The 14,075-nt window shown below is 35.4% G+C and overlaps 1 protein-coding gene across 7 annotated transcripts in view; it reads left to right on the plus strand.

The window, feature by feature from the left end:
• LOC109864021 (protein tincar) overlaps positions 1 to 14,075 on the plus strand; it is a 65,007-nt gene that overhangs the window by 40,164 nt on the left and 10,768 nt on the right. For all 7 annotated transcript variants that reach the window (XM_020444808.1, XM_020444807.1, XM_020444810.1 and 4 more), the window contains 3 exons: positions 316 to 595; positions 1,620 to 1,844; positions 2,011 to 2,142. In XM_020444808.1, the coding sequence (XP_020300397.1) occupies positions 322 to 595; positions 1,620 to 1,844; positions 2,011 to 2,142 (631 nt within the window). In that variant the 5' untranslated portion in view covers positions 316 to 321. The remainder of the gene's footprint in view (positions 1 to 315; positions 596 to 1,619; positions 1,845 to 2,010; positions 2,143 to 14,075) is intronic.

The raw sequence follows: 14,075 nt of genomic DNA on the forward strand, positions 1-14,075 counted from the left end.
TTATAATTTGAACAAAATACATGTAACAGAAATAATTAGAAGATACGTACTGCCATTATTCGCCTTACCAATTTTCGACGAGTTATATTAATATTAATCAGAAGATAATTACTTGCAAAATATAATATAATTATAAAGAAACTTGATATCAGACAACTTTTTTTAAATTTAAGACAAAAATTATCGATAAAAAATTGAGCAAATTATGAGTTTCTTTCCAAAGATCCTTGACTTAAAATACTGACAAGAGAAGTTTTGTCTACAATGTTTACGTTGCTTTAAATTGTGTTAAGTATAAACATTTGTGTGTTGCAGGACAAAATGTCGATGACTGGGAGCTTAATGGGATATGAGAACAACAACGATGTGAACCAGGCCAAGTGTAAGAAGCCGTTGAAGCCGTTGCCAGTTGTGTCGAGCATAAGCTCGAGTGGTATCACGACGAACACGAGCAAATTGAAGAAAGCACGAAAATCAACGAGGAAGGAATCATGTATACGTGGTCATGTGAACAGCCTCTGGTCCGTCTGGTACGGCATCCTGGCTGTCGCTTTTCAAGCGTATATAGCAATGAGATATGCTCGACGATTCGCCGGTAAGATAGCGTTTCCTTTTATTCCGCTGAAATATGCCTGTCTTTCTCTTTTTCTCTCTTTCTCCGTGGAATCGAATGTACTGATAACATCAATCTGAAAACTTACTTTTCTGGTTTAGTGATTTTACTTTTTGTTTCAAATAAAATATCAATTTATTATTACGCTTCAAGTTGACAGATATACTAAAAAAATATATTTGCAAAAGTTATATATGATGTTATTCTTGTAATGCTTTTAATACTAACATAAAATATAGTTTATAAACGATATGTTCTTTTTATTTATTTTTTTATGTGTTGCGGAATCATTTGATTTATAATTTTAGGCGGAGTATTATAAGAGAAAAAGAAACGTAGCTATTACATTAGCGACTTCGAAGGGGTTTTCTTCTTTTCTTCCGCGCGTTTCAAGTTACTTTAATCAGTAAAACTTCGGAGCTAGGTTCTCCGAATGGTTCGTTGCCTTTCCTTATTTTCCGGCCGTTTCCAGCGGCGGCTTTGCGTAAATTTCTTCTCTTGGCAGCTGGTGCAAGGCTTTTGGTATCGACGGTCATTACGTAAAGAAATACACTAGATAGCAATGGAACAGTCTGTGAAATATTTCGTGCTTATCTGTTTTTGCACTAGGAATTGATTTTAATCCCGTTATCTCTTGATCGGATTAACAGACAGTGATAGAGAAATAGAAACGATATAGTTAAATTATCGTAGATTCAAAGTAAAGTAGATAAATTAATAACATTGTAGTAACCCAATATCAATTTTCTTGATAATATTTTGACTTTTATTGATTGCAACTTGGTGTGAATAATAATAATTTATTACTTATTTATAATCAATGTAAAGGAATGAAATTAAAATTAAAAATTGGAAAATATTTTATTGCTCGTGTAATATATTACCTTAAATAAATCCGCATATGATTTATTACGTTTAATTATTTTATTACATTTAAATAGTTTATTACATTTTAGTTCAGTTTGTGACACATTTTATTTACACGATATAACATTTATTCTTCCAGCTTACTTGTCACTACCATGGCCGGCAGATGCGCCGCCACCTAATATCGAATTGTACGCTTGTGTGGTGTTGGCTGGCGTGGGAGCCGTTCTACTTCCGGTATTGGTTGGCGCCGCAGCTTTCAAGCTCGGCAATCTCGCGAATGACGGAATAAAATTGGGTCGACATCTAAGCGCCTGTTCACGCGATCCACCGTCTTCGCTTCTCACCAATAATCCCGATAACAGTGAGTATATATAAATTGTGTTTTTAACTCATGTCAACGATATGTCAAGATTATTATATGTAAAATTCAACGTTTAATTTTATGTTTTGTGAATTTTTTCAGTCGTTTTCTTAATTATGATATATAGTTTGTTATGAGCGCGAAATAATAATTATGATTTTTTTAGGTCTGGCAAATAATTTATGGAGACACGGCGGTCCTACGGCGGCCTTCGTGCATCTTTGCACGGCCATGTGCTTTCTCCTACCCTCTCTGCTCATGGAAGCGAGGCTAATACACGCTGGATTTTTGCCAAAAGGTAATATAAATGTCTCCACACTGCTACTCGTTATGCTTGCTTCTTTACGAGTGAATTAAAGAGGAAAGATTCCGCGAAAAAATTATAAGATTATTTTGTTTAATATTTTTTTTGGTTTGCTAAACTTTAAATCATGCAAAATAAAAAATATCTTTCTTCAAATAATGTTAAAAAATTGAATGTTTTGAACGCACACAAATGTGTTTTAATGGTTGCAGTTTTGCACTATTTAAAAACATTATTATTATATTAAGTTATAAAAATGTTAAATATACTAGTTAAATTAGGTTTTACTAATTAAATTAGTTTTTCTGATAAACTAAATTTCATCATGCGTTTTTGTAAAATACAAACAAGTGATACGCTTTTGTTTTATTGAAAAAAAATATGAAAAAAAAAAAAAAAAACGCAATTTCTTCGTTCTCGGAGAAAATGTTGAATAAGAAATAATCGAGCTCAGCGAAATCGAAAGAAACAAGTCGTGCGCTTTGATGTACCACTGTTCTACGCTCGTTGAGCTTTCGTTTCGGAATACTACGACAGATATATAACGCGAAAGAAAACAATGAAATCCACGTGAGAAACCAAGCATCTTCCAACGATCACTTTTCCTGAGCATTCCATCTCTCGCGTACGCACCCTCGCCTGTGCAAACAATGAAATAAGAGGGTGCGACGAGAGAAACGTTCCAGTTGTACGTTAATGCAATATGTACTGAAAAGTACCACTTCTCTAGTCTCTACCCATTTGCAAATATTTTACGTTTAAATCAAAGGGGTCAGAGGATAAAGATAATTTGATAGGTTTAATTAATGTTAGTAAACATAGTTGCGTGCATTAGGCGGCAAAATAATTTTCATCGCTATATTCTTGTATGATTTTTATATCTTTTTACAAACAAAGGAAAAATACAAACGTAAAAAAAAAGAAAAGTAACTGTATCTAAATATACTTTTTCTGCTTATTATTTGTTTTTTTTTTTATTCTATTAAGCTTTTTTTCTTTCTGTAGCTTTTTTCTTTTTGTACATTTTTCTTCAACAAAGATATTTTAGAAATAATTCATATTACCAAAAATACAAAACGAGTCACATCTCACAAATTTTGAATTATTTAGCAAACAACGTGTAACTTAGACAAACGTACGTTAATTTCATAAATTTTGGCGACAGCGCGCGCCCGACGAATAATAATCTCCAATTAGAGCGTCGCCGAGCGGAATCACGTTCGTCAAACAAATACAATATTTCCGCGCTTTTGATGTAACTTATTATTATCAAAACTGTTAAATGTATGTTGGCTGCAGCAGACATAGTTAAAACGAAGAAATATTTCAATGGATACATCATATTAACGCGCGCGCATCTCAAAAATTCTCGCTATTCTTGCGCAAAGTTTTCATATTCTATCTAGCGGCAGGAAGATAATAGTATATTTTTACAACATTACGAGATTTATCTGTATAATAATTTTGCAAACTGCAGTACATAAGTAAATTCGGTGTGCTTTTGCAGCGCGACAGGTTAGCGACATTCATAATTTTCTGGCGGATTAAATGATGGAAAATTAAGTTTAATCGCGTTTTCGCGTTTTCCCATTCCGCGAGGGCTGTACGTACGCGGATCGATTTTGAAATATCGACGCAGACAAGGCGAACTTTAGCCGCGTTAATACGGGGGTCAATATACACGTATTACGCAACGTTGAGAGGCATCCGATGTAATGCGTCGTCTGCGCTCGCAAATAGGTATCATTCGCAGAGCGCATTAAGCTCGCTTGTACAATAATTACGGGTAAAGTGACGTACGTACATTCGACCTTCACGGATGGAACGCGAGCGCGGTAAAGCCGCCGTAAACGGCACCCTCCTGTTAACGTTCGCTCGAGAAAACTGTCACAGAAAAGGCTTGATTCGACTTGTGAGGAATATTTTGGCCTCTCTGTTTTTCCGTCAACTTTTCGCGCTTAATTACCGACGATGTTTCATCCGATAAAATTGTTTGCAAAACTAAAATCTTTAACTTATATATGTATCGGTTGTATATATGTACTTGCTAACTGTCTGGTTGCGTATCTGCAGCGGACTTTCCACAGGTCCAATATTAATTATAGACTGAGATGCAAACAACGTCAAGTGTCACGAGCAGTTGTATTTTTATATATATTTTTCGACTCCGTTTGTTTCTGAAATGTGTGTGCAAGTTAGGTGATGTTCTCCGGAGAGGTGGAAAATCTATAAATAATATATATATATATATACATATATATATACATATACATACACACACACACACATACACGCACACACGTAATTTATTAAGCGCGCACACGTGAAAACAACATATGACAGAAAACAGCTTTTCTACGAGACGAGCAAATTGCGACGGCGCGAAGAGTAGCAAGATAAATTACAATGCTTTACTTGAACTCTCTGCTGTCGTAATTAATCGTGCGTACCTAGATATAACATATATTTGAAGAATTACTATTCAAGAGAGAGAAATATAAAAAACAACCCAAAACGTACTGATTATTCTCGGAGCAAATTTACAGTTTCTTCTTGAAGAATTACGCGCGCCTAATCGGATGTGAATTTAAATTGCAAGTATATTATTTTTTAAAATAACGAATGAATTAAATTAAATTATATTATTTTTATTCGTCACTGACCAATTGATTGTTGGTTTATCTCGTTGGCCAATCTCGTTCTATCTTTAACGTGAAACCAAGCTCATTTTGCAACTTTATGTACACATTTTTTATATCAAACACACAAACTTTGCGAAAAGTTTCGGCGACTTAATTAAATACCGCATTAGTAGATACATTACTCGGCTGAATATGTTGAATGTAAACAAGAAAATTTTGCTCATAACGGAACATATATACGCTCAAGGTTGATTTAGAAGTGCAACGTAAATATCACTAGCGGAAATGAGCGCGCCAACACGCGACTCCTTCTCACATGTATAAGAGATGCAGCACGCGGAAAATATCAGAACGAAACTTGTATAGTGAAGTAGAAAACTCTATGAGAACCTCTGCGCGCGTGGTCTGGCGTGATCAAAACTTAGGCCATTGCACGCGAGTTTGTGCTAGTTTAATGCGGCGTATTACGCAAGGCCATGTTTACGCTTACGTGAGTTTAGCACGGGAAGCACAAAGTGTCTCTCGACGAACCCTATTCACGCCGCTCAGCGTTATAACATATTGCACACGTCGCGACTCTGCTCCAAGAAACCATCGCGTCCTTTGTATTTCTCCTTCCGGGCTTGTCTCTTTCTCGAAAATTAAGTTTTGTCGCAGGTGCGAATTCCATAGAGTTTATTTATTTTGCCAAACAGAAACTATGCAGTGCGCATCGTGAATTTGTTTGTGCCATCTCTCTCGTGGCAATTCGATTAATTGAAGCACGCGATACCAAACTTGACTCAAATGTTGATTGTGGACGATACACACATGCTGCGAAAGTGTAAACTTGCAAATACCATGCTTTCGCAACTATGTAATATATTCAGAAGAATAATTATCGATAATTATTTAAATATGTAATATAAAAACAGATTAGTAAATTTTGTACAATGTGAAGTAAGAGACAACTTTAGGTTAATCTTGTTTCTCTCTTAAATAATATTAATATTAATATAATTCTGCAAAAGACTTTTATAAAAGATATCATCGCGCGCACTGAATAATCACTTTTTACTTTTTCGACTGTAATTATGCAAATTTGAAGTTTCATTATAAATATTCTCCAGATGGTCGTTTCGCGCGGAATAATAAGACTCCTCCGGGAACGATCGAAAAGAAAGCCTTTAACTTTCATAAAAGCTCCCCAGCTAGCAGCCGGGGAAGTGGAAAATACGTGGTTGTTCGCTTCAATCTGCATTATGCGTGCAACAAAGTCACCTCGCAAAAGATTTGATACGCCAACGTTCCAAGGGAACGCGTATATGCAAAGGCACATATAATCACCAAGCGCAATATTCTTCTCTTTATCCTAGCGTCAATACAGTTGACGATATTGCTTTCCGTGTGTTTGCCGCGCGAAATCGAAGCATTTAAAATGCATTGTTTGCCACTCGACTGTGTAGACGAGTAAACATATCGCGCATATATGTATTTATAGAGTATAACGAGTAAAGATGTACTTCGTAATTTTCCTTGCATTTTACTTCAACTACTACAATAGATGTATAATTTTTGAACTATTTTTATGCATAATTAAAAAAATTTATTCAAACAAATCGTATTGCGATATTAAACATTGTCAAAGTAATGTACTATTGAACAAAAAATATGAAAAATTTTATAAACTTTTCTATCGAGAAAAAACTAAAACTTTTATATAAATCTATTATTCTATTTTTTTAAATTAATTATTTTATATTAAACTGTAATTAAATTCGTTTTGCACAATTTATGTTAGATAATATTTGTGTACTTTTTACGTGTATACTCCATTTAAGATAGCGAATCCATCAGAATGCAACGTAAAATAGGAACATTGCGTCGACTTTAAGCCGACATTAGTTTCGCAGTAGTACAAGTCAACAATTCATGTGTGCAGACGTTAGTGAAGCGACGCGCAGCCGAGAAGCGAATTCGAGGGCTCAAGAAGGACACGAATTTGCTCTCGCAAGTGCAAGTACTCGAAAGATATAGCAAGCTCAATAATGAACTAGCTGCACTCAAAGCGCCGCATTATACAATTACACTTATTTTTATTTGATAGAAACAATATTTTGTTTCTAAACATTTTTATTTGTTTGCATTATTAACGACATACGCGAGAAAGCTCGAATAATGAAATTATTAATTAATAAACCGGCGGCTGACATAAATGCCGACAGATTTTATGTCTCGTTAAAGAACTCTTGTTAAACTACGCTTTAAATTTGGGCTCAAAATACCCGAGATAAACTTTATTTAATATGTTTTAATTGTATACATATAAAAAACTATACACATATATAAAATACATGTTGTGTGTAAATAATAAATCAACAATTATACAATTCATCACACAATGTTATAACTTTTAATATAAAAAAATAAGAATCAATATTTTTTTACTTGATTATGTAACATCTAGATTGCAGACGTAAACTGCAACATTTTAAATAGAAATCAAATCGTTTATCTAATAGAGACGCCTGTTTGCTTCGATCTTTCTGCCACAAAAGAGATTGGCAGGTAACCGACGGTTGTTGCATTTGCATGGACATCCGTATCCACGCGATTCCGTCCGTTAAAGTGAAAACCCGTGTTATCATTATGTTCGATCTTTTTCTTGTGCGCTTACCACGCAGCAGGAAAACTTTCGACGCGCTTTTCCGTCTCGGGATCTCGCGATCGACGACCTTTGGTTGGCTCTTCTGAGGTTGGCGGGATCCAATTTTCCGTGCAGATATCGACTAATGCCATTGATTCATTCCGGTGGAACTAGGTTGATTTCTCTCGAAAGATTTCTTATACGAACGTATTCCATAATTCTCGGTGACAAAACAGAATGGCAGCGATAGCTCATAAAGTTGGCTCATTATACCTGTTGCTAATGGAATCACGCGCTAATGATTTGCTTGCTTAGAACTTCAAATAACCGTGATATGTAAAATTTCTCTTTTCGTTTCTTCGCGTACTTAATCACACCCTTGAAAAAACAGAAATAGGAATCGTTATAGGGTGGGATCAAATCAAAATCATCAGAATAATTCAAAAACTTTCTTTGAAGTGTCTAGTCGCACACACGTTTAATTATAAATAGAATGATAAAATCCATATCCACTTCATAATAGCAAAATCAAAATCCATGTTGTAAAGCAAAATAAATCGACGACTACCGTACGATCAGTACCACTGGTCTGTTCTTCTGCAATCATACAGATGGTGTGTTTGAATAAAGAGGTGCGGGCGAAGTGACGACCGTGGATATTTCTCGACAGTCATAAATATTTAAGCGTCTCAAACTCCCTCTGGCGTAAATGTATGGATGAAACATTGCGCAGCATGAAACTTTTGAAATCACCTCTGCGCGGATGGTAGAGAGCCTCTGTCTGTTGATTTTATAAACAAAAGAGGTGTCAGACAAAATACAATATCTGGCATATTTCGCTACGACAAACGTTTATATGCAAACTACGCGAAATTGACGATTAAGTAAAACAGAAATAAAGTAACGGTGTATAAATGAAACAATTTTACAACTTTATTTTGATCATGAACATTCTGTATCATATAAAGAAAAATAAAACATTATAAGTTATAACACTTTTACATTTTTCGATCTTAATTATCTGGAAAGAGCATCTAAGATGGAAACAAAGTACACGCTATTGTGACGTCTCTAGTCAAAAATAAACTTCTTTATTTGTTGAATCTTGACATCGAAGGAAACATGAATTATTCAAATCTCGAATTTTTACGACCCTTAAAACAACAAAATCTCACGATAAACACGCAACTTTAGTTAAAATTTATTAATCTTTTTTTTTCTGTCGCCAAGTCTTCCAAGTTTTCGTCTCTCGGCTCTCTTTTGAGTTTAATAATAAAGCTCCCCAGAAGAGATAAATCTTTTTTTTTTTTTTTTTTGACTTTTTTCATGATAATATCGACAATAAAGTAGCTCCCAATTTTAACTGCGTTATCACCGCTAAAGTTTCGCGTGCAACAGGGATGAAGAGGCAGACGGGGATGTAACAGGGTAACTTCGTCCTGGCTACGTCCTCGCTCGTGTATTGATCGGTCAGGTGTGTGCATACAGTTTGCTGCAGGATTTCCCGTTCGTAAAATCCCTCCTCCTTGAACGTCCCCGTCTCGTTTAAACCTTTAAAAGGCTCGCGGCGATTCCTGTCCCGTTTTCCTCGCGGAGAATTGATGTAATTTCACAACGTAACCTACACCAGCCGTGCCAACGGTTTGCTTTCTCTTGGATACGTTTTGCGAAAGACAGTTCTTCCCGTCGCAAAAAATATAACAACAGCACGGTTTTTAAAACTAAATATACCGTACAGCTGCAGTATGCTGCATAAACAAGATGTGATATTTTTTAGTAGATAAAACACACGTCAGTGCAAAAATGTCGAGTCGTTCTGCTGTTTATAGGCAGTAATCAAAGGATGCGCGTTTGTAACTTAGAAAAATATAAAAGTTTTTATTATTTCGGATGTATTTTTTTTTTTTACATAAATATAAAATCTATAGCAAATATATCGTCGAGCTTTCTCTTAATTAACAGGAATTTGTAATAAAAACACAACCACTAAAAGTGTTTTATAATATTCTGCCTGCTTGTCAACACGGCATAAAACACTGTCAGTAAACAACTGCAGCTGTATTCTTTCTCGCACAATTGTAGTCCGGAAATAATCCAGAGTGGCAGAAACGCGAAGCAAAAAATGAGGAGCGTGCAAAAACAACAACAAACACGAAAGATTTCGACGGGTTTTCATCGTCCTCTCTGTTCTCGAGATGCTCCACTTGGCTTTCTTCCTTTTCCGTGTCCTATAACCCGCTGATTCTGTTTGCGCTGCACTGTCCCTTGCGAGGGTTGATTGCAACGCCTGTCCTCGCCTGACGGCTCTATATTCCGCGCACGTTGACCATAATCGAATTAGCGCGTAATTAGTTTACATAAAATTACGCCGACCGACTACGCCCTTTTCCTCCCGCGTGCAACTTGCACCCACACCTTCCAACCTCCTGTGCGCTATCTCCCGTCTTCCGGATCGACCGGTCTAGGGACCGATTACACCTACCTATTGGGGGGCCCCACCTGGCTATATCGCGGTTGACACGCCAACATGCTCGAAAGCCTATCGGCCAGCTTGCTACGCAATTTCATTATCGGTGATTTAGTTGAACGCATCCCGCACGGGACGTTGCTCCGGAAGTGCCGGGATATGCCGGTGGTTTATGAGCTGTGTGATGCTCGCTCTTGCGCGAGTGCCGAAATCGGAAATGTAATTGTCGCCCATCGCACCTGAATTTCGTCTCAAAAATACGAATATTCGATATGTTTCGGCAAAATTTGACGGCTATTTATTTATTTATTTATTTTTTTCAATATGGTTTGTCATTTGTTTTATCTACGTCGTTTATAACAATTATCGGGAACATTTGTATGCGAATATATACACGAATACGCACACTCACACATTGACTTGATTAATAATCTAACTGAAACTCATCTCGTCCGAACCTAGTAATTGAGCTTTTTGTTGCATAATTTGCGGTACTCTGTACCGAAAATACATGCAAGATGTCACGTGCGTATATCGTATATGCGCACATCACGCAAGTGCATCTCTCTCGATGCGCATCTCATATTCATAGACTCAAACGCAGCGCAACATGTTTCATAGGTAATTCCTCCGGTACCCGATACCCTGTAAAATATGCATTGTGTTATCATTACCGCTCTACGTGGCGCATCGTTCTCGCGCGGAAGCATCACGCGAACGATAATGCTAATAACACGCTTCAACGATACATTATCTACAAATATACTTCGACATGAGTAATTTTTCAATCGTGAGAGATCGGATCGTAAAAAATTCATTTGTGGATATTTTCACAAAATGTTATTGTTAAATCGTATCATTGTGTCGCTGTATCACTCTTAAATGTGTATGCAATTGTCTCTCTGCGAGAAAGAGAGAGAGAGAGATATATATATATATATTATAGCTTTGATTAAACATATTGTAGTTTAAAACATAAAAAAGATATATTTGTCCTTTCTCTGAATTATAAAAAAGATATATTTATTCTATGTTTTATTATATATATTTCTATTGTTTTCTGTTAAAATACAAAATATATTGCACAAGAAATATCACAATTTTTTCTTGCAATTTTATGATAAGATAGTATTATTTTTTTTTTGCGTTTGTGATACTTAAAATACAAGATATGATACAATACATAACGTTATGTAATTGGTACCTTTACGAAAAAGAACTACTGCCGATTACATATAAATAAAGTCAGTAATATAAATATTACTGACAATCAGATAAGAATATTATTAGGTATTACAGGAATCACTGAGAATATTACTGGCAATTACACAGAATGCCAGTAATTTTTTCGTACCACTGCCGCAATATATTACTGCCAATAGTTCTTTTTCGTAAGGGTACCCGCGTAATTAACAACGCGAGTTATTATTGTATCGGCAACGCGAAAGCTATTTCGCGATACTACGCGATGAGTTTGCTATATAAATGCAAGTGGTACTTTTATCTATATCAAGCCGCAATATCGACTCGGCGTGATAACGCCATTACAAAGGTCACTGTCGTGACCCTCTTAAGAAGAACGGGAGGAGAGTGGATAGGTGGATGACTGGGTTGGAAATCAGGGGTTGTTGCATCCTGTCGGGAGCCACCCTTCGTCTCGACATCGCGTTCTCTTCTATTTATGAACGTGATCATTAGCGTCTCGACTAGTTGCATTCGAGTTATATATATGTGAGAACAAAAATCGCACTATAAAAAATGTTTTAATTCACTAATTAAAACATAATTTAATTTCAACTTTCAATTCTGAATATTTATTGTAAATCATTGTCAAGAGAAAAAAGAGAGAACGTTATGTCGGTCTTTCTTCTTCCTCCTGGAAAATGTATATCATCACATTCTCGAACAAACAGCATAGACGCGGAAGCTTAAAACAATGAAAGCTTTATGACAATGGCAGCTTTATGACAAATACTCGAACATACGCGGCGCGATGTGGTTTTATAAGCCATTAAACATGCAAAAGTAACCGATTAAATATATCATTCCAAAAATGCAAATTTTATTGCCGGCAACCATCGGTATAATACACGCACAAATTGTTAAATTTATAATGAGACGCGTGCAGATCGTGCAGTTGGATTGCACATAAAATTGTTTTTGTTCGCGGCCATTAACATGCTGTCAACCGAAAAATATACATAGTTTAATTAATCTAGAATGCGCATCTCTCATTTATTTGCAGGACCCACTGCAATTTTCCAGTTTGTACAAATAGTCGCTTAGCTTAGATAAGTTTTTTTTACCGTATATGTAGTCAACAGATTGTAAGATAGTTGTAATCGTTGCAAGAAAACCGTTCAGAAGTTTACTTGAAGAAGTGCAAGAGAGACAAGATTGTTCTTACTCTTCAGAAGTCCCTTGAAAAGGAACAACTTGTACTTCTTTCTTGCTATTGACGCATCTCGACATATATATGTGATAGAGTAACTTCAAATATATATATAAACAGACAGTTTCTCTAAGCTTTCTATATAGGTGCGTTGTTGCGTCAAGTTTTGTAATCTCTTGAACTAAAGTGCGTATATTAATTTTGCGCAATCTCTTTCTTTTTTCTAAAGAAAACTCATGAAAATCATTGTTATTTAAATTAAATCATTGATTATATTTATTGGTTTGATCTTTTAAATTAAAATTGTCAACTTTAAAGTTGATCGCATTTGTTTCATTGTTGGTATTATATATACAAGTTTATATCTCTCTCTTTCTCTTTTATAATTCTAAACTACATTGTTTGACTCTATCTTTGTATTCGTATCTTGTTCGCGAGAAACTGTTGAGTAATGATTAATTGCAAGTAGCGTTTGCTGGGTACAAGAGGTCGAGCGAAAGCGACGTAATCTGACTTAAGGCTGCAGAATACCCGCATTTTTGTCCTTCTCGCGGCTTAACCCCTTCCCAGGCGTCATCCTCGGAGGGATTAAAGATACCGAGAATGCGGAACCTCGGCGGCAAGGACTCGACAACGAGGAGAAGAGAGAGAGAGAGAGAGAAGTTGAGAGAAGTTTAATCCCTTGGCTGTAATTACGCCGTATTCCGGGGCTAAAAATATTTCGAAGCTCGAGAAAGAAGGGATGGATGGTCAGAACGTAAGAGACGGTCAATTAAGCACAACTTTGTATCTTTGACTAGATTTCCCGCGTGATTTTCGCTCTCTCACCATTCACCGTTGTGTGTCGGCCAGTGAGAGGAAATCGAATGCGTTCAGACAAGCACATGAAATATCTGAATGGCTCACGCTTGTTTTAATTTATTGAATCTAACAACGTGCAAAATAAAAATGTATAATATAAATATAAATAACGTAACATTATTACATAAAAATTACAATTACGGACTTTAATATATATTTCTTTTGTTTGTAATATATTGTTTTATAGTTATATGATGTGTAATATAATCAATATTTATTAAAGAATTGATAACGATTCATACATTTAGCGCTTTAATTTAAGTTTCAATCCGCCGCAAAAGAAATTGATTAGCTTTGTTCAATATGGAATTGCAAAAAATATAATTGAGGTGTAATTATTTAATGCAAAATGGTGAGTTGTTGTCGATATTGTTGCAATATTACATTCGAATTGAGCATTCATCAAATGGCAAAGTTTTGTTGTGGGCTCATTAACAAAAACTAATTACTAGAGACAGAAGGATTTAATGTTCCACTGGTAATAAAATTATATTCAATGGTGTGATAAATTCAATATTCAATACTACACATGTTTCCTCATGTGTATTGACACAATTTTATGCGAAGGACACAATGTCAATATTGGCATCCTACTTTAAAATAAATAACCCTGTATGATTTTTATTTATTTACGAATCTCAAAAAATGACAGTATAGAGAAATTTTGTTTCTTACTGAAAAAGTATATAACACTTGCAAGTATAACACTTTGTTTTATGTTACGTTATGTGTGGTTTGAAACTCGGTTCTGGTTTTTAAATTGTTTAAGATGAAAGAATGAAATATTGTTCGGCAAATTGTGGTTCAATAGAATTGATAATAGTCACACGACCTTCAAAAGTGACTAAAAGCACGGATGAAAGAAAAGCGTAGCCAATAACAAACAGATCAAGACAAAAACGACACTTAAAAAAAAAAAAAAAAAAAAAAAAAAAAAAA

The sequence above is a fragment of the Pseudomyrmex gracilis genome, unplaced genomic scaffold (assembly GCF_002006095.1).
Source record: "Pseudomyrmex gracilis isolate BER0280 unplaced genomic scaffold, ASM200609v1 scaffold_16, whole genome shotgun sequence".
In the NCBI taxonomy this organism is placed as follows: Eukaryota; Metazoa; Arthropoda; class Insecta; order Hymenoptera; family Formicidae; genus Pseudomyrmex; species Pseudomyrmex gracilis.